This window comes from Rhizopus microsporus (genome assembly GCF_002708625.1).
Source record: "Rhizopus microsporus ATCC 52813 unplaced genomic scaffold scaffold_7, whole genome shotgun sequence".
NCBI classification, from domain to species: domain Eukaryota; kingdom Fungi; phylum Mucoromycota; class Mucoromycetes; order Mucorales; family Rhizopodaceae; genus Rhizopus; species Rhizopus microsporus.
This window is the reverse complement of record NW_019671922.1, coordinates 354784-373048: the sequence shown is the minus strand read 5'-3', so window position 1 is coordinate 373048 and position 18265 is coordinate 354784. Positions and strand designations below refer to the sequence as shown.

Genomic DNA, 18265 nt, shown 5'->3' with positions numbered 1-18265 from the left:
AAAAAAAAAAAAAAAACAGAGCCTGCTGCTGGCAAGGCTGTTGATTCTATTCCTTCTACTGTCACCCTTCCGCTTGAGCTCCTATTTCCATAGCTGCTTATACTTTTCTACAGATGCCACTCCAGTACTAAGCCCCTTCCCCCCTCTCCAAAGACTTGTAATGCGTAAAACTGCAAGAGACTCCCCCCAGACCAAGTTATCTCTCGTGTCTTTAGCCTTCCCTCTTTAAGCTAATACTTTAACACCTTTATGTTTCTATTCAGTGCCATCCATCTATCAATTACACGTCTGACTACGAATCAACTGAAGCAAGACATAATAAATCTTTATAGAGACTTATAATAGGAACGAACTATTGGTATAAAACTATTAACTGAACAGATATTACTTGAGAAAAATAGCGGAGAAACTGATGGTAAAGCAAAGTCGATATCTAACACAGGTGTTGTTAATGGATCGGCAATTTATGCTTTTTTGACCTTTCGTAAGCACATATCAAAGGCGTTTAATGCCAAATTATTGACTGCATGATATCACACCACAAGTGGAAACGGACATCTTTTTCATCCAAACAAGTGCTTTGTTGTCATTAAATTGTTTAAAATCCAGGCTGATGATTAGCTTTTATCCATCACACCACTTCAATGAATTGAATTATGCGTCTAAATACATGTTCCTCATTGGTAGAAGCAGAGATATTTTCTGTAAATCATTCCTCAGTGAATTCCTTATGCGACTTGGCTACTTTTTTTCTCAACTGTATTAATCATAGTTGCTTGGTTATTGTACGCGTTGAGAAAGATTGCTTTATCCAAGACAACATGTCAACTATAATAAAGAAAAAGAAATAGTTACAAGTCTTTGTTCAATAAAAAAAAAAGCCACCAACGTTAATTGCGATAATCCTCTTTTTTTTTTAAAATAATAATAATGAAGGCAATTCAACTTTTCAGCAAAAGCAGTAATTGAGTTGTATGAACTTCATAATGAAAGTCAATTTATTGAGATGGCATGTTAGAGTTGTAGAACTGATGAGTAGGAGATTCATAAATCTTGGCTTTGAGGAATAGGCAAACTGGTGTCGCGCTGTTTATATAGTCTTTGTATACGAAAAGCAGTGCCAGTAGGGCCTAAAGAGTGAGTCTGTCAAAAAAAACTTTAAAAATGACATGTAGATACACCATTCTAGAGTCTTTTGTTGAATGTCGCCAGTTGAGCCTCGGGAATCATTCCATTTAGTCAGTTCCGACCATTAAATAAAGTTTATGCCTGAATACTTTTTTCTAAAAAAAAGGCTGGATATAAAAGAATCTAGGTCTGCATGAAACTCTTTACTAATTGTGACAATTGAGCGTCAGAACTTAATTTATCCTGACTAAATTCACGAAGAGACAGATATCCGAACAATGTCCGCTTAATAAAGTTGAACAACCGAGTTCTATCGAGATCGAATCGAGAAATGAACAAGAGAAACAAGAATTGCTTGTGGTAGTACCTTGTGAATGTCATTTTGAAAGGTTGGACCGAATGTTTAAAGATTTGGAACCCTTTTAGAGACATAGGCATTAATAATAATTATTAAAAAAGGCCGCTTGAACTATATTTAATGTCCGGAAGGGCCTATTCCTATATACTTTATGTATAGAAGAAATATCGTATGTTTCTAGGCTAATGTGTATATGTGTGTGTATCCAGGAAAAGGAGAAAATCTGAATATTTTACCATGTCACTATTTTTTTTCCTTGTGTTTGTACCTGATGAAAATTTAATTTTACTAAAATGACAGTTCTTGTAGTGAATTTAGTAAAATGCATTTACCGAGGCTTGCCCTTGTCTCTTTCCTTTTTGCTCTTGACAAGGGATGAATATAGACACTATGAAAGAAAAGGGGGAAAAGATGAATCAATTTTGCTATTCATCCTTTCTGTCATGTCAAAGTATACTTTAGGATAATAACATAAAGAAAGGAAAGTTACACTGGTCTCTGTAAGACGTAATCTTGTTCTTTTATAGCCATAACCTATTTTATTGAAAATATTTCCATTTTAACCTTGAGAATCCTTTTATCTTGTACTTGTTCGCAAATGACAAAAGGGGGAATAAAGAAAAACATGAAGTCATGTCTTTTTTTGTCATCAGTTTAGCATAGTTTCTAAAACAGAAATCACTTGTTCTTTCTGGGTTTAATAAAAAGAGATTCATTTGGTTTCCATGTGCAAGGGGCTTATTTTTTAGTAAATATTTGAAGCAAAGTGCCACAAAAAGAGAGAGAGAGAGCTGGTCATCGTTATGGAAACAAAAGCTCAGCCTCTTTATGCGCATTTACCATATGGAAAGCACTGTTTGTTTGCCATTTTCAGAAATAGATGCATGGATACAATGTCATCTGCAGTTTGGGTCTAAAATAGGTCGCTCGATGGACACATCTGTCAGCACCCATTTATTTACTCCGATGCGTTTCGTGTTGAGGTACAGGTCCCTTTTTTTGCAACAAGAATAACTAAAAACATATACATCTGATTCCAATTTGCAAACTAAAATCTAGAATCGAAACTAGTCTACTTCGTTTTATTTATAGATACTTTATAAAAGGAGTTCTATTATCTTTTCTTGTTTAATTTCATGCAACCAAGTGTTTGACATGTTGAGCAAAGCGCTGATCACTGTAGATCGTAGCACTAGGTACCGAGTGACTTGATTTCTGTACACATACATATATCATATACCTTATCTATTTTGATCTTGGTTCATATATGCATCATCTCACTATCCAACAGAGTCAATGTAGAAACGTGTGCCTCACTTTGACTGCATTATTTCTATTTTTGTATACTTATTCAATGTTTACAAGATGTAATTTATGGATAAACGTTGAGCAATGAACCTTGTTTTTATAAACTTTAAAACAAACATGGCCTGTCTTCTCATTCTCAAGAAAAAAAAGGAGAGTGTTCGAATTTATATTTTTGAATCTAAACTAAATAGTCTTTGTGTGTGTGTGTGTAAGATTGAACTGTGCTTAAACCCGCTTTTTTTTTTGTTCAAAAGAACGCCAGGGACAATCTGGCCCCTCATAAAGTTGTTTCATAGAGTACAACAACAACAAAACAGCACCTGGGATTTGATGGGCGCTCTCGTTCAGTAAACATTGCACAGGTATCTCCGCATCTTTATTTGTTACCTAAGGGCAAAATAATGGATTGACTGCAACTGATCTTATTATATAATGTAAACCCTCCTCTTTTCTCATGAACAATATAGAGCAAGTTGGGATTTTCAACAAATGTATTGTGTGTGTGGAAAATTTGACTGTGCAACGGTTCTTAATTACAAGGAAAGAGTAAAATTAGATTTCAAACCAAAGGCTTCAGTGTAACTTGTATAAAATCACGAAGGGCGTTTAGACCATCATATTCCGTTCTCTCCGTACGTTATACATGTCTCACAATCAAAAAAAGGTTGGCGCATAGGGACTGAATATACACTTTGTATAATCACATGTATATATTTTTATTACTATGAACAAGAAATACAAATAGAATAACATAGAATATATAGTACAAAAGGGAGGGGGAATAGGTACAGATGTGGTGATATCTAGTCATCCTTTACAAAAAAAATAGTTGATCATCCTTAAATATACATCATATTTTCATATAGTTGAAGTGAGCGTAAATATATACATTTGAACGGGGATTGCCGGTAACATAAGTCACACATAGAAAAGAATGGATATGAAACAAGATAGTAAAGGAGGGGGATGGAGAGTTGGAGGAGTGATTCATAGTTAGGGTGATATGGGTGTTTGATCATAGAGTTGCATAATAAGACGATTGGATAGTGCTACTGTACTGTCTTTGTTGTTATTTGAATAGGCTGCATTTGATAGGAGTTTAGAAACCTGTAACCGAGAAAAAAGTAAATAACGGTCGATGCACATACATATATAGAACTAACCTCCATTTGTGTTAATGTCTGGAGTCGATGTCGGATGTCAGCTGATGGCATAGGATCATGTGTGATCTGATCTAGCTTCCAATTTTGAAAGATATGATAAGCAGATGCCATAGCAATACCTTTATCACTATATGGAGAAACGGATTAGAATAAAGAAATTACCCACGATAAAGGATTGTTTACCTAATATTCCCTTCTTGTGTACCATATACTCTGTTATGGTAATCTTTAAATGCTTCCATTGAGAATATAGCAGAATGTGATCCTCGTTTTGCGGGTGTCAATCCTTGAGGAAATTCAGAAATGTCTGGACTGGAGGTTGAGTAGGTAGGTGAAGAAGTAATAGAATCAGGGGGTGTCATGATATGAGTAGGAAAGTAAGATGTTTTGGTATCTTGGATGGATAATTCGCCTTCAGGGACAAATAACCAGCGTTGATTATCATTATCGATGGGCTGAAGTGGGAATAACACTAATTTTTGTGTTCCATTTTCAGCTGCTTGAATATCAAGTACCCACTCGTTACTTGCGATAGAATAAATGTATGATCCAACCAATGGTTTTCCATAAGCATCAGCAGCGTCATTTCGAACGCCCCAAAGTTGGTTGTGTGCTTCATCCAATGGCTTTGCATGATACAAACAAATTTCAGTATCTTCAATTAATCTCAAGCGTCCTATAGACAGATAACAGTTAGCTTTGATCAAGGCAGACCATCTCCAAGTTTACCTTTACGAATATCAAGAACGAGTCCGTTGGCTTTGTTGCAAATAAATTGTCCTTTCCAGTACCAAAGCTCTGCATCGGATAATGTAGGTGGGGTTACCAAGACTTGTGATCTTAGGGGATCTCCGTGTGTGATGGCTGATACAACATTTCCGGTAGAAATGGATTTGATATAAAAATAATCTGAAGGCATGTAAGAAATAAAAAAGGGAGTAAAGAAAAAAGATCAAGGTAAAGTTTGAGTTCTTTTATATAAAAAAGTGATCAATCCTAAAAAGGTAATTTTGTCGTCTTTTCTATTTTATAAAATCATTTGTCGTACAAAAATAAATCCCGTTCCTTACTACCATTACCATAGTAACACACACCTCTGACTGGTTCTTTGTTTATTGTTGGTCAATGCCATTATTTGACATTTTGCATGAATTTTCCTTTATTTCTATTTATCTACGACTAATGCTTCCACAATGGGCCTTGTCAGATCGATCAAACTATGTCCCAAGCTCATAAAGAGACCTAACAGTTTCCTTGTATTAGTCTTTGTTATATCTCTTTTCTTTTTCTTTTTTTTTTTTTTTTTACCTGTATTGGCACTGGCGTCAGCAATCAGAGTGATGATGAGAGGTGCATCGTTTAATTGGATAATCTGGTACAAGTCATAAACGCTGATGATGCTATTATTATTACCAAGGCCAAGCTTTGATGCCTAAAAAAAAATACATGATTGGTTCTCCATTCCATCGCATGACTGGTAACTGATCGATGCTACAATTTTTCATATTTGAACTCCACATACCTGATTATTGGTTACTGCAAAAGTACTTTGAAGAGTAGACTCAATCAGGTCGTCTTTGGCATTTTCAGACTTGCCTGTTTTAACCAAATGGGGTAAGAAAATTGTTTTAGCAAATATACCTATTTATACACTTACATTTCAATAACACAACGCCATCTCTGTCTGTGACTGCAGCTACTAAAAGCCCATTATAGAAATGAGGACTACACATGTCAACAAATCTTGCTTCCATCTTTAAAAAATTTTTAACTTTGACTCTCCGTAAGAAAAAATAAAAATGGAATTATTTTTTTCTTTCTCTAAAGATTCATGCAAAATAAAGAAAAGAGATGATAGGCTACCTTTTATGGTCAGTTCCCCGATAGTGAAAAAAAGAGAGTTATTATTTTTACGCCCAATCTAACTATCCCCCCTCCCCTCTCCGTTCTTTCCCCGCCCTAAAGAGAAGAAATGGATAAACGTCATCTTGTTTATTTACAGTCACGTTGACTTTTATTATTCCTCTGATTTTTGCAATTCAATCAATCGTTTCTGATACTCTTCACGAGCCCGGTCCTGCCATCGATGTTGTTCTGCAATATGATGAATTTTGAATCCAAAGATACGTGGTTCATAACGGTCAAATGTTTTTGTAGGCAGATAATTCGCGTGTACTTGAAACAACATGTGAGGGAATGACGTGCCAAAGTAAGCACCATCAATGGATGCATGTCGTGATGATTTGGGGTTATAGATATCCTCGCAGCGTGGACAATATAATTTCACAGTCTTTGTCTGCGGCACATCCGATAATCCCACCGGCAAGAGCGGCTGAAGGCTACAGAGCACTCGTGGACATCGACCAAACTCTGCTTTTTTATATTTCTCAAGCTAATAAAAAGTTTTGGCCCTCGTCTTTTTTCTTTTTCTCTTTCCCTTACCATTTTTGATAATCCACGACTGGTAATAATGAATCTGGCGTGAATTAAACCATACAAGTGTCGTGCAGCTCGTTCAATTTGGTCTCTTGTTTTATCATCAAACTTTTCTTCTTCTATTAAAAAAAACTTGTCAGCTGGCCTGAATCATTCGACTTGCTTCTTTTACCTAAATTATCCGTAATCATGTCTAATGCCTCAAGGTAATATTGCGGCACTTCTAAATTGAGTCCAGTCAAGTTGAATCTATCCAAGATATATTCTTCGTCTACTTCACAAAAGTATTCATTTCCTTTGGTGTCCAAAAACCAATCAATCCAATATTTTGAATATTCACTGTCAGATCCACTGCTCATGTCTTCCACTATTTAATCATGTCAGTTCATCAGTTTGACATTCCAGTCACATGTTACTACTTGTCTAATTCTTTACAATTCCTTGCTTATTCTCGTAATATATAGAAATAAAAGAGAGAGAAAAAAAGTATATATAAAGAGTGTGTATCTGCTTATGAGTCAAAAGAGCCCAGGAAAAAAAAAAAGAGACTTTATGTATTTTAAATTCAGATACCCTTCACCAAAGCGTACAGATAGTATCATGAAACAAAAACTTGCCAAAGATTGGACTATGAAATTGAAAAACAATATGTGATGTACAAGGATTTCACAACGGATAGGGGAGGAATAAGAAGGATAATGACCAGCAGTAATGCATTTTCTATACACAACAACTTCATATACAGTAGTGGTGACAGCTTGGCTTTAGTGAATTGATTCTTGTAAATAAGGAAGCTGAGACAAGATAATAAAAGGGTCATCTCAGTGCTAAATGGGTTCTATATTGCAAGCTATATGATGAAATATAGTTATTGTTAAAGTAAATGGCCTATTTACAGAGGTGCGCTCTCGTGAATATGCGACATGAATGCCATAGATTACATTCGAATGTCAGCTTACGAATATGATATTATATAGTCTTCTTTTTGTTACAAAATGAGCAAACGACGACTGAAAAGGATGATCTAATAATGACTTGTTAAGCAATATTTCAAGTTGCTGCATGTACTTTAGTAATGCTATACTGAGGATAGGCTGTATCTTAACTTGTATATGCACACATCATAACAACAAATTGCATTTTGCACACAGATTCTCTCTATCTTCATCATGTTTTACTATATATCTTCTTATGCTGACGCTTATTGGAAGTACATTTTAGGAATGCACACCATGTTTATGTCCATCATTCGTTTGGGAAATATATAATCACATTTCGTCTTTTTATCCACAGTAGAACTATTCTTTGTGAAGGCTTCAAGTGCTTTCATTTATAGATAGCTAGTCCAATGGAGAAGGACAGTTAAAAGTGTATATTTGATGATGAAACTGGTGATATGATAGAATCATAAACAAACCAGTACGGATACGTTATTGCTAATCTTACAACCAGTATTATAAGCCATCAAAAACGATTACACACACGCAAGAAGTAAAGAGTAATCCCTTTATAAAAGTTACAACTTATCTGTGAGGTTTATGAAAATATAAAAAAAATTTTAGACCTGAAACCAGTTTCCGGAATAAGGGCGGTGACCACGACATTACTGCTTTTATTCTCTTTGTTGTCAAAAAAAAAGTATTTGGTTACAGCTCTTTCCTCTTTGTTTTATTTTTATTTTACAAATGACAAAGATCTTTAAAAAACAAAACCAAAGGAATACCAAGCCTTCACCTGCTTCCAAATTTATTCCTTTTGATAGAAGCAAGCTACAGTACAGCTGGTCTTTCAAGAGGAAGATTGGACCTGGATTCATCAACATGTTCAACACATGTTTTCTTAATTCAGTATTGGCATGTTTAACATACACTGCACCCTTATCTCAATACTTGTTAACCAACGACCATAAGGAAAATTGTAAGTGACAGCATTTGCCCGCACTTTCATCCCATTAACCACTATCAACAAGGCCTCAAAGAAGGTTTCTGCGCTTTATGTGCAATGACTGAACACGTTTACAAATGCTTTAAAACATTTAAAAGTTTGACCCCCCTTGCTGCTATCAGCTTGAACTATTTTACTAGCAATTTGAAAAGTAAGTCAAAATACACTTTTATTCATAAGTTATTTAATTTATTTTTATATCAATAGGAATATCATCAAGATTGACTTTGGGCCGTCAAGAAGACGCTCACGAATTCTTCATGTTCCTTCTTGATGCATTCCAAAATTCATATACACCCGCCAAAAGGTAAATCGGCTGCCCCTTAAAAAAAAGATTTTAGCTAAGCCACAATGTTTATTTTAGCAAACTTACACCTGAGCAAGAAGAAAATGGCCTTGTGCATTATATCTTTGGTGGTAAACTGCAGTCACAGGTCACTTGCGATAATTGCAATGCAAAATCAAACAGCTACGATCGGTATCTGGATCTCAGTGTTCAGCTGAATGAAGCCGAAAGCATTGAAGATGCTTTGAAATCATATATCCAAACGGATGTTATTGGTGGCGATAACCCCAGTGAAAATGGATACAACTGTGAACAGTAAGTATCGTAAGACGATTCCCATTTACATGTTTGTTAATTTGTTATCAAATAGATGTAAGCAAAAAGTCAAGGCATACAAGCAAATGACGATTTCTGAAATTCCAAACAATTTGATTATTCACTTGAAAAGATTTGAATACGACTTTCATTCTGACAGTATGGTCAAGCTTAAAAAGCGTATCAGATATCCAACGATCTTGAATATGGCCCCATATATGAGCGAAGAAAAGCACGTTGAAAAGGCTACTTATCGTCTGTATGCAGTCCTTGTACATCAAGGTTCAACATGCGATTCTGGACACTACTATGCATATGTTAGAAACTCTGGGGGATCATGGTATCTCATCAATGATGAGGAGGTCTGCCATGTTGGAGTTAAAGAAGTCATGAAGCAACAGGCATACATGCTTTTTTACGAACAAAAAGAAATGGTTGCTAATAACAAGGATGTTACCAACTGCAAGATGAACAAGAAACAACCAGAGCAAAAATTGGCATTAACTGAATTGGATTTGCCCGATGAACTTCATGCAAAAAAATGTTTAAAGAGATCTCGTGATGATAGTAGTGAAGACGAAGCAAAGGCAAAGAAGGTCAAATTTGTAGAGCTTGATAATACAGTTGTTGCCACTGATCCCGATGCTTGGGTAGTAAGATCTGCAGACGTCCCACATCGCTCTCTGTATGGAAATCAATCGCCACGCACTTATAGTAATGCTGTAGGCCATGTTAGTCAATGGACAGTTCGTGATTGTTAAAGAATGTGTATTTTTTTTTTTTTTTTTTCAAAAAAAGATATATGCTATGTGTAAATATTGTATTTAGAGTCGAATATCAATCATTTTATAAATAAATTTGCTTATTTATGTTTTCACCCTTCATCACTTATGTCAATCGTATATCCTTATTGTACATATGCACACAATATAAGATCAATAACTTTAATGATCTTGATCATCAATCTTCATTGTTTAAAAGACAACATTTAATACATGTAATGAGCTTGATATTTTTGAGAGAAGATAAATGTGGTCAGCACTTTTAACACGTAACTGAAAATACTAATCTTTTATATCTCATTCTTTCACTTATTGTGGGCTCTCTTTTATTATTTGTTGTCTGAAATTGTCATTTTTCTATCAGCGTAATTTCTGAATAAAGTATATGCGCGTTTAATATAAAGGTTGGGTTTAATAATATGCGGGTATAAACAAGTTATCCCTTTGAGCCTTTTCCAATTTGCTTGCTCTCAAGTGATACACCTTTCTGAATTCTCTAAACTGCTTCACAAAGCTTTCATTGTTCAAGTTACCATCTAAGAAGCTCTGTGCTACTGACTCTGATAGTTCGTCTGACTCATACACGCTTGCCTTGAGTCTGGTCAGTACTGTGGATGAGGAGAATCTCTATGAAAAGAAGTTAGAATAAAGTAAAGAAAGAAAAGGGGAGTTACATTAAAAGCCTCTTGTTGTAGTTTCTCTTTAGCTTCAAAATCTTGTTTATCTGCCTTATATTTCAGATGCGAGTTTACAACTTCTGATCTCAGCTTGATCAACTCATCCTCTCTGCTTAAGTTCTTGTCTACTATTGAATGTATCATTATCTTTTTTATTACTTTTCCCTTCTTTCTTACGTGCAAGCATTTCATTGCCATTTCTCAAGTCTTCATGGAAGGTTTTCAAGTTTTTCACTCTTTCGAGGTTATAGAAAAATAACTCGAAAGCTGTTTCGTTATATAAGAGTTCTTCCACTTCTTCGGGGCTAAGAAAAAAAAAAGTGAGTTCGGACGTGTCTATCCTTTCTTTCAGTACCTTAGTTTAGATATGGCTGCATATTCAGGGTTAGACGGCATCATGGGTGGTATAGGAGGAAGTGGGCGGTGTCCGTAACTATATCGGGATGCGTTTCAATATTCATTGCATTCATATTATATGCTTACCCTTCCTCTGACTTGGTCTCATTAGTCATTGTTTTCTTTACTGGAGGCCTAGTTGTAAATTCTTTATAAATTTCTTTTACGAGCATTCCCAAATTAGACTGTTGTGGTTGCCAGTTCGACAGACCATCACACACAACCACGTCAGACTCAAGCCAAGGATGTCTCATATTGGTTGGTGAGAATGTGATTACTGGTGGTTCTTCAGGAAAGTGAGGAGGCAAGTTTATCAGCAAGAACGTCTTATCTTCTACAAGTGGTAATTCATAAAGTTGACCTTCAACTGCAGTCGTCGTTGTAGGATTATGCGCAAACAGTGAGTTGATGTGTTGGGTTTTCCTAAGAAAGTCTTAATTTATACTTGTATTATGTTGCATTGTTTCCTTACAGGTCTTGAGACATTAGTGAAAAGAAAAAAAAGAATGCTTATGTGAACACAAAGTGGCAAAATATTTACCTATGCAAACGTTGTCACTGGCGATTTCCATATTTGGATGCTTTATCTTTTTTTTTTTCTGCTCCTTCTTTTTTTCTCCCTTTCTCTCTCTCTTTTTTCTTCTTTTCAAATGGGTTTCTTTAAGGCGCTTGATACTATTGTTCACGGAGGTGTAGGCCAGCCCGAGTCTTATGAAAAGAAAAAGAACTATACTTTCTCAGAAGTTCTCGGTAATTAAGATGATCTATTCACACACTTTTATTGATCTATGACATTCAAAGGCAGTGGTTCCTTTGGTTCGGTCAAGAAGGCGATCAGAAATAGTGACGGAAAGGAAGTCGCAATCAAGATTATCCCTAAACGTAACGTAAAGAATCATAATGATATGGTCAAAGACGAGGTCAATGTTCTCAAGGGGTTGAATCATCCTAATGTGATTGGATTCTATGACTATTTCGAGTCAAGGTATATTTTGATACACATACAAAGTACTCTCATCAATAAACATCTTTATAAAGGGACAAATTTTATCTTGTATTTGAACTGTATGAAATATGACATTTTTTTTTTCACTAAAACATGTTATGACTAACTTATTAATTTAGTGCAACAGGTGGTGAATTATTTGAACGCTTGTTTGAAAGAGGCAAGTTTTCAGAAAAGGATGCAGTTGTCATCATGCGTTCAGTCCTCATTGGCCTTGAATACTTGCATTCACACAATATTGTTCACAGAGGTAAAGAGTTATCAAGATACATGCTTGGCCTAATGACTTTTGCAGACATGAAGCCTGAAAATTTGCTATTCAAAACACCTGATTCTGATGCAGATTTGGTTATTTGCGATTTTGGGTAACGAAGAACGAGTTGCACAAATTATTTAACTTTGTTTGCGTGTGGCTGATTATCATATTTTTAGTATCGCAAAGAACAATTCTGACGTTTCTGCTTTGGAAACGGTCTGTGGATCGCCTGGTTATGTCGGTAGGTGAATGTTTGTGTTTATGAAGCCATGATTTATTCTCTCTTCTTCTTTTTTTAGCTCCTGAAGTGTTGACACGAAAGGGCTATGGTACCGCAATTGATATGTGGGCTGTTGGGTAAGTATAGAATGAAAGTGTGTTTGGGGTAACTGTGCTAATTTGATCATATATAGTGTTATTGCCTATACTCTGTAAGTTTGATTGGTCATCATATCGCATTATAGAAAAAGCTAACCTTTCATATGAAGATTATGTGGTTATCAGCCATTCCAAGCAGAGGATCAAGTGGAGTTAATTGATGAAATTACGCATGCAAGATATGATTTCCATGAGAGATACTGGAGAAATATTTCAGAAGATGGTAATATCATTTTGTTAAAACACGAAAAAGGAAAGTAATACATGAGTATAGCCAAAGACTTTATCAGAAATTTATTGACATTGGACGATAAAGCAAGAATGACCGCTGCACAGGCTTTGAAGCACAAGTGGATGACAGGCGATAATGCTAATGATATCGACATTCTTCAAACTGTTCGTGAAAACTTCAATCCTCGTAGGACACTCAAGAGTGCAGTGGGAGCTATTAGGGCAATGAATAGATTAAGAACTGCAAGTTTATCATCTGATAAGACAGATGGGAAACATAGTCTAGCTGCAGCTTTGAAATTGGCAGCAGAGCAACAAAAGTCTGGCGTTCCTGCATCTTAGCTTATTTTCGTGCCCTTTTTATATATATATTTTATGTGCTTTATGAATAATATATTTATTGCTTAATCTTTCTTGATGCTCTCATGATATAATTTACTTCCAATGACTCCAATCCACCAAAGCCAATCGAACCGTTACGCTCTGCTAGTTTCCATCGTCTATTGAATGGATCCCATGATATGCCACGCACATCCTTAACAGACCATTCATCTCCAAATGATTCAATTGCATTGCATAATTCACGACTTTTGATATATTTACTCCAATCGTGTGTTCCATCATGAACCATGCCTAGTACCTTTTCTGCTAAAAAGACGGTCAAAAAATAAGCTGCGGGTGTCCGCGACATGGTTGATAAGAACAAATCCCCACCAGGGCGCGTTAGGTTAGCACACGTCCTTAAGAAGGCAAGAGGCTGATTGACATGTTCTATAATTTCCATGGCCAATACAACGTCAAAGCTCTCATTCTTTTCCAAAAGCTCCTCTAACAAACAAAAAAGTTTATATGTATTCTTGACGTAAACAGCTGTTTCTTTCTTACCTGCTGTTGTATGACGATATTCTAGTTTTCCTGGCCCCTGCCATAAAGACGGGTCTTGCTGGGCATGTACTTTAGCCATTTGTATATTATCATAGGATGCGTCTGCACCAACAACATCGCCTCCAAGTCGAACAAGTGACTAAGAAGAAAGAAGCATGAGTAACTATGTTATTACTCAACTATTTGAAGAAAGAAGGGTACCTCAGAAAGCAGTCCTCCACCACAACCAATATCTAACATACGCTTCCCTGCAAACGGGTTCCCACTCTTGGCTGCCTCACTATTGGATCCTACGAGTTGATCTCGGACATATGTCACTCGAGGAGGATTTAATAATTGTAGCATGGCAAACTCTCCTGACGGATTCCACCATTCGGCTGCTTTATCACTGAATTTCTTGACTTCGGCCTTGTCAATGGTTGTAAAGCTGGGGACCTTTGTATATTTATGTAAAGATCTAGTTATTACATTACGTGGTAATAAATGTCTGAACATTATGTATAGAAGTGTGTGTGTTTTTTTTTTAAAAAAAAAAGAGTGGAAAGTAATAAAGACAGTAGCTCCGCTGAGTGCATGCGCGATAATATCAAGTCATGAAAAAGAATTATTCTTTTTTTATACGTTGAGTTTATTATGAGATGATAATTAGTAAGAAAAGTTGTCTTGATTTTATTACTGATCAAGTTTTCTTTCTGTTAATATAAGTGTAATTGCCTTGCATGGATATGAGTGACTTAATATGGAATAGTGTCTTTTTTTTTTTCATGAATTAAGCAAGTCAAAAGTAACAGGAAACAGAGTAATTGGGTTTATAAAGATTAGGTTGAATTCATTCATAATTATAAACACGCCCCCTTTTTTTCTTCTTATCCTTAACAGTAGTAATCGTGCTGATATTCTGATAAATTTAAATGTGGTTTGATAAATAATTAAAGTCGCATAAAATGACAGTTCTTTTTTCTTTAAAATGGCAAAATCAAACAAGAAGACTAGTAATCCTGAACTACATAAAGTGAATAACACAAAGCTCAAATTCAAAAACGTCATTGCGACCAAATTGACCAAGTTATTACGTGTTCACAAACAAGATCTACTTGAACTTATTCAAATACCTAAATCACACGAACATGGGCAATTTACTCTTCCCATTCCCCGTTTACTCAAACTGACTAATGATCAAGACCAAGACAGGGTGTGTAAAAACATCATTTTTTCAGTAAGTTTCCTTGTCTTTTTTTGTTCGTTTGTTTGTTTCATTTGCTAACATCAATGAACTATTCAAAGTTTGGACAAGACACTCATATCAAACAAGTAACAGCTCAGGGTCATTTTTTGAACTTTAGCGTTAACCAAACGGAATATATCAAAGAAACGTTGCAGAACGTCTATGAGGAAAGAGAACGATATGGTCAAACAGAGAGAGCAGATAAGACGGTCCTCATCGACTTTAGTTCACCCAATATAGCCAAACCGTTTCATGCTGGACATTTAAGGAGTACAATCCTCGGTGCGTTTATCAAAAGGATATACGAAGCAAATGGATACACGTGTATCGGTCTTAACTACTTGGGAGATTGGGGAAAACAATATGGTAAGGGTGACATAAAATGTACTAAAGTCAATTAAATCATCATCATCTTCAAGGACTATTGGCTGTGGGTTATAAAAAGTATGGAAATCCTGAAGAACTGAAAAAGGACCCTATTAAGCATCTATATGACATCTATGTCAAAATCCATCAGGAAATGAAAGAGGACTCAGAAAAGATTGAGCAAGAGGCTGCTGCATACTTTAAGAAAATGGAAGATAAAGATCCTGAGGTCATTCAGCAGTGGAAAGAGTTCCGTGATCAGAGCATTCAATGCTATGAAAAGGCTTATAAGCGCCTTGGGATCAAGTTTGATCATTTCTCAGGCGAATCTGAAACAGAGAAATATATTCCCCAAGTTTACGAGGCACTTAAACAGAAAGGACTTTGTGATGAGTCAGAAGATGGATCAATGGTAGTCAAATTGTCCATTTATGATCCTAGTTTGGGAAAAGCCGTGATCAGAAAGGCGGATGGGGCCAGCTTGTATTTAACACGCGATATAGCCAGTGTCATGATGCGATGTGAAAAGTTCAAGGGTCTGGAAAAGATAATTTACGTTGTAGGCATTGAGCAGGAGCATCACTTTAAGCAATTGTTCAAGATCATTGAGCTTTTATGGGACGAACATAATCACTGTCCAGAGCTAATTCATGCACCATTTGGAAGGATCACAGGTATGTCGACCAGAAAAGGAACAGCTATATTTTTGAGTGATATTCTTGATACGTCCAAGGAGAGTATGCTGAAGACAATTAAAGAAGATATGAGGCATGGAAAATACATGGATATTTTGAACGAAGGTATCTCTGTCAGTGGCCATATCATCAAAGGAGAAGAAGCTGTCGATTATATTGCAGATACTTTAGGTATATCTGATGTTATCACTCAAGATATGGCAGCCAAGAGGATGAGGAACTACAACTTTGTCTGGGACAGAATGATGGACGCAAAAGGGGATACGGGTGTGTTTTTACAATATACACATGCACGTATTTGTGGGTAAGTAGAGTAGTAATCAGCACTTCATTCATAAGATTAATAACATGCCATAGTATTGAGCGCAAGATGAACATCAACATATCGACAGATTGTGATTTTTCTCTATTGACAGAGACTGAAGCCTTTGAGCTAACGCGAACTATTTCACTGTATCCAGATAATGTACAAGTTGCCTTTAAAACATTGGAGCCTTGTACCATTGTTCTTTATCTCTTCAAGCTGGCACACATGATTAGTCAGGTGAACTACAACCTACGTATCAAAGATATCGACCCAAAACTGGCTCAAGCAAGACTGCTTCTCTTTTGGGCGGCTAAAACAACGCTGGCTAATGGTATGAGATTGGTTGGACTTAAACCGCTTGAAAGGATGTAGCATAATCCTATCTCATACATTAATCATTTCATACATAAAAGCACTGTATATTCTGTCCACATGTCTGTTAAAGTACGTTTCGCGCTATCTATTTCCTTGGGATGTTTATTATAGTAGACGTTTTAATGAAGATAATGATGCTTTTAATGATACACCTTGGACGTTATTAATAACCCTTTATTCTTATTGTGATAGGGTAACTCTCTTAACAGATAAAACAAACAAGAAAATACTTTGAAATGCTTTATTAGGAGAAAGTTAGACGAAGAACAAATTACATAGAATAAAGGACTCTATTTATACTTTTTGAGATACACGACTTTTGGGGAGATCTTCTATTGAGTTAGTACTGCTCATTGGTTAATTCACGATATCTAGATAGCGACTAAACTGTGGATGCTGAGAATGACGCGATCTCACGTAGAAATGTATTATCTAACATCTTATTTAATAAGAAAGTACATTGTTAATTCAGTCGACACATCATCATGTGCATGACCAGTTGTTAAAGATAGATATGAAACCTAGGCAGTGAGGAGAGATACTGATCCGAGGAACCTTTACAAGTCTTTTTGTAGAATAAAATAGTATGAAGGTTTATATTATCATAAATGAAGAAAAGCTCTATTATAAAATCTGTAGATCATTGGATTCTCTTTATATCTCAATGCGACTTAATGTCAATCATTGGATTTATTCAAGCTAGGGCTTCTAATACAATTAATTCATATAAAGTATTTATTCCTTACACATAATTCAATAGCAGATCATGGGTAAACCTTGTCCTAATGGATAATGCTGCTTACGCTTTATAGCACAATTTATTCTATATTATGTCCAACTTATAACAACAACAGATTCAAAATATTCTTATTTTATGTTTCCATTACTTTGCCATCTTTGTTCTAGTTACGCCCCTGATTATGTTTGACGCTAATTTAGTTGACTATGGTTATCTTTCCCTGCCACAATGTTGTATTCAGCTTTAGTGTTATTGAAAAAAGGCTATTAAGTCGATGACTTGCGAATTAAATTCTTTATTAAGAAGAGCTGAATATTATTATATTAAGTTTGTGTGAGAGTTTACTTGGGTAGAGAATCTATGACTGCTATTTATATTATAGTCGTCACTGACATTATTTATGCTTATATTAATATTGTTATACTAGTAGCTACTATAGTTGTTATTATAAGTTATTCTTATCAGATGCGATAGAGGAGTGTAAAGTAGAATGTATGCTATACTGTAAGATTATACTTGTGATATTTCTTGTGTTTATGTGTATATAGAACAGTAGGAGTTAATAGCTAACAACTACTATTCTTTATTTAAAGTTGAGAGAGGAACTAATAAGTGAAGGTACGACCTGAATATATGAGGGATGACGACTGTAATTGTCTGACGTCGTCTATTAGCTGAAAATGAATAAATAGAGAATTAAGAGATGTGTGATCTATGTAAACACGACAATATTCGAGTTATTATAATGATTATCTCATCAAACACGTCAAAGAGTACTTCTTTTGCCTTTGTCATGTGTTATCTAAACCATTACATAACATCTCTGTCCTCACCTCTTAAGCTTCATCCTGTGTTATCCAAACACATTTGTAGCATTTCAATAAATTATGTTCAGCCGTAGTTCTCAGTCTACCCTTTTCCTTATCGCTCCTTCATCTAATATCAATGCTGCTTTTTAATATGGGATATTTGTTCTACTGCTTCTCTAATTACATCAATTTCATAAAAT

General features: G+C 35.5%; 8 protein-coding genes across 8 annotated transcripts; 3 read left to right on the top strand and 5 right to left on the bottom strand.

The window, feature by feature from the left end:
* Positions 1–3974: 3974 nt before the first annotated feature.
* Positions 3975–4924, bottom strand: RHIMIDRAFT_127105 (uncharacterized protein). Its single transcript, XM_023605486.1, has 2 exons — positions 4687–4924; positions 3975–4633 (listed from the first exon to the last, which is right to left on the bottom strand). The coding sequence occupies exons 1-2, from the start codon at positions 4874–4876 to the stop codon at positions 4137–4139; spliced, it is 687 nt and encodes a 228-aa protein (XP_023466686.1). The 5' UTR covers positions 4877–4924; the 3' UTR covers positions 3975–4136.
* A 1-nt stretch (position 4925) lies between these two features.
* On the bottom strand, positions 4926–5867 carry RHIMIDRAFT_127091 (mitogen-activated protein kinase scaffold protein 1). The gene is made up of 4 exons (XM_023605485.1): positions 5615–5867; positions 5480–5553; positions 5266–5389; positions 4926–5199 (listed from the first exon to the last, which is right to left on the bottom strand). The coding sequence occupies exons 1-4, from the start codon at positions 5709–5711 to the stop codon at positions 5123–5125; spliced, it is 372 nt and encodes a 123-aa protein (XP_023466685.1). The 5' UTR covers positions 5712–5867; the 3' UTR covers positions 4926–5122.
* A 70-nt stretch (positions 5868–5937) lies between these two features.
* RHIMIDRAFT_226084 (uncharacterized protein) lies at positions 5938–6918 on the bottom strand. The gene is made up of 4 exons (XM_023607549.1): positions 6813–6918; positions 6566–6760; positions 6400–6512; positions 5938–6349 (listed from the first exon to the last, which is right to left on the bottom strand). Coding segments are annotated over exons 1-4 (684 nt in total). The 5' UTR covers positions 6814–6918; the 3' UTR covers positions 5938–5974.
* A 1063-nt stretch (positions 6919–7981) lies between these two features.
* RHIMIDRAFT_281011 (cysteine proteinase) lies at positions 7982–9727 on the top strand. The gene is made up of 5 exons (XM_023612963.1): positions 7982–8310; positions 8363–8488; positions 8545–8644; positions 8702–8938; positions 8994–9727. Exons 1-5 carry the CDS (start codon positions 8079–8081, stop codon positions 9697–9699), a joined length of 1401 nt encoding a protein of 466 aa, XP_023466683.1. The 5' UTR covers positions 7982–8078; the 3' UTR covers positions 9700–9727.
* A 232-nt stretch (positions 9728–9959) lies between these two features.
* RHIMIDRAFT_281008 (uncharacterized protein) lies at positions 9960–11298 on the bottom strand. The gene is made up of 6 exons (XM_023612962.1): positions 11266–11298; positions 10881–11216; positions 10753–10830; positions 10575–10702; positions 10395–10525; positions 9960–10347 (listed from the first exon to the last, which is right to left on the bottom strand). Exons 1-6 carry the CDS (start codon positions 11277–11279, stop codon positions 10132–10134), a joined length of 903 nt encoding a protein of 300 aa, XP_023466682.1. The 5' UTR covers positions 11280–11298; the 3' UTR covers positions 9960–10131.
* A 145-nt stretch (positions 11299–11443) lies between these two features.
* On the top strand, positions 11444–13006 carry RHIMIDRAFT_201750 (Pkinase-domain-containing protein; the record flags this gene model as incomplete). Its single annotated transcript, XM_023606566.1, has 10 exons — positions 11444–11543; positions 11595–11778; positions 11832–11858; positions 11919–12049; positions 12095–12164; positions 12232–12296; positions 12355–12412; positions 12469–12486; positions 12544–12656; positions 12708–13006. The coding sequence occupies 10 exons, from the start codon at positions 11444–11446 to the stop codon at positions 13004–13006; spliced, it is 1065 nt and encodes a 354-aa protein (XP_023466681.1).
* On the bottom strand, positions 12657–14077 carry RHIMIDRAFT_291549 (ubiquinone biosynthesis O-methyltransferase). Its single transcript, XM_023613821.1, has 3 exons — positions 13751–14077; positions 13550–13688; positions 12657–13492 (listed from the first exon to the last, which is right to left on the bottom strand). Exons 1-3 carry the CDS (start codon positions 14042–14044, stop codon positions 13062–13064), a joined length of 864 nt encoding a protein of 287 aa, XP_023466680.1. The 5' UTR covers positions 14045–14077; the 3' UTR covers positions 12657–13061.
* A 110-nt stretch (positions 14078–14187) lies between these two features.
* RHIMIDRAFT_312997 (arginyl-tRNA synthetase) lies at positions 14188–16634 on the top strand. Its single transcript, XM_023614845.1, has 4 exons — positions 14188–14765; positions 14834–15140; positions 15194–16139; positions 16193–16634. The coding sequence occupies exons 1-4, from the start codon at positions 14517–14519 to the stop codon at positions 16512–16514; spliced, it is 1824 nt and encodes a 607-aa protein (XP_023466679.1). The 5' UTR covers positions 14188–14516; the 3' UTR covers positions 16515–16634.
* Positions 16635–18265: the final 1631 nt, after the last annotated feature.

Bases quoted from the DNA above. Each gene is read 5' to 3' on its own strand.
- RHIMIDRAFT_127105 (XM_023605486.1), bottom strand. From the start codon at position 4,876: ATGCCTTCAGATTATTTTTATATCAAATCCATTTCTACCGGAAATGTT. The intron at 4,634-4,686 runs GTAAACTTGGAG...ATCTGTCTATAG, and splicing joins CGTTCTTGATATTCGTAAAG to GACGCTTGAGATTAATTGAA.
- RHIMIDRAFT_127091 (XM_023605485.1), bottom strand. From the start codon at position 5,711: ATGGAAGCAAGATTTGTTGACATGTGTAGTCCTCATTTCTATAATGGG. The intron at 5,554-5,614 runs GTAAGTGTATAA...TGGTTAAAACAG, and splicing joins TGGCGTTGTGTTATTGAAAT to GCAAGTCTGAAAATGCCAAA. The intron at 5,200-5,265 runs GTAAAAAAAAAA...GGAAACTGTTAG, and splicing joins TGACGCCAGTGCCAATACAG to GTCTCTTTATGAGCTTGGGA.
- RHIMIDRAFT_226084 (XM_023607549.1), bottom strand. The intron at 6,513-6,565 runs GTAAAAGAAGCA...TTTTTTTAATAG, and splicing joins CATGATTACGGATAATTTAG to AAGAAGAAAAGTTTGATGAT. The intron at 6,350-6,399 runs GTAAGGGAAAGA...ACTTTTTATTAG, and splicing joins GTCGTGGATTATCAAAAATG to CTTGAGAAATATAAAAAAGC.
- RHIMIDRAFT_281011 (XM_023612963.1), top strand. From the start codon at position 8,079: ATGACAAAGATCTTTAAAAAACAAAACCAAAGGAATACCAAGCCTTCA. The intron at 8,645-8,701 runs GTAAATCGGCTG...TGTTTATTTTAG, and splicing joins TCATATACACCCGCCAAAAG to CAAACTTACACCTGAGCAAG. The intron at 8,939-8,993 runs GTAAGTATCGTA...GTTATCAAATAG, and splicing joins AATGGATACAACTGTGAACA to ATGTAAGCAAAAAGTCAAGG.
- RHIMIDRAFT_281008 (XM_023612962.1), bottom strand. The intron at 10,703-10,752 runs GTACTGAAAGAA...TTTTTTTCTTAG, and splicing joins GCAGCCATATCTAAACTAAG to CCCCGAAGAAGTGGAAGAAC. The intron at 10,348-10,394 runs GTAACTCCCCTT...TTCTTTTCATAG, and splicing joins TACAACAAGAGGCTTTTAAT to AGATTCTCCTCATCCACAGT.
- RHIMIDRAFT_291549 (XM_023613821.1), bottom strand. From the start codon at position 14,044: ATGTTCAGACATTTATTACCACGTAATGTAATAACTAGATCTTTACAT. The intron at 13,689-13,750 runs GTACCCTTCTTT...CTTTCTTCTTAG, and splicing joins GTGGAGGACTGCTTTCTGAG to TCACTTGTTCGACTTGGAGG. The intron at 13,493-13,549 runs GTAAGAAAGAAA...TTTGTTTGTTAG, and splicing joins ATATCGTCATACAACAGCAG to AGGAGCTTTTGGAAAAGAAT.
- RHIMIDRAFT_312997 (XM_023614845.1), top strand. From the start codon at position 14,517: ATGGCAAAATCAAACAAGAAGACTAGTAATCCTGAACTACATAAAGTG. The intron at 15,141-15,193 runs GTAAGGGTGACA...ATCATCTTCAAG, and splicing joins AGATTGGGGAAAACAATATG to GACTATTGGCTGTGGGTTAT. The intron at 16,140-16,192 runs GTAAGTAGAGTA...AACATGCCATAG, and splicing joins ACACATGCACGTATTTGTGG to TATTGAGCGCAAGATGAACA.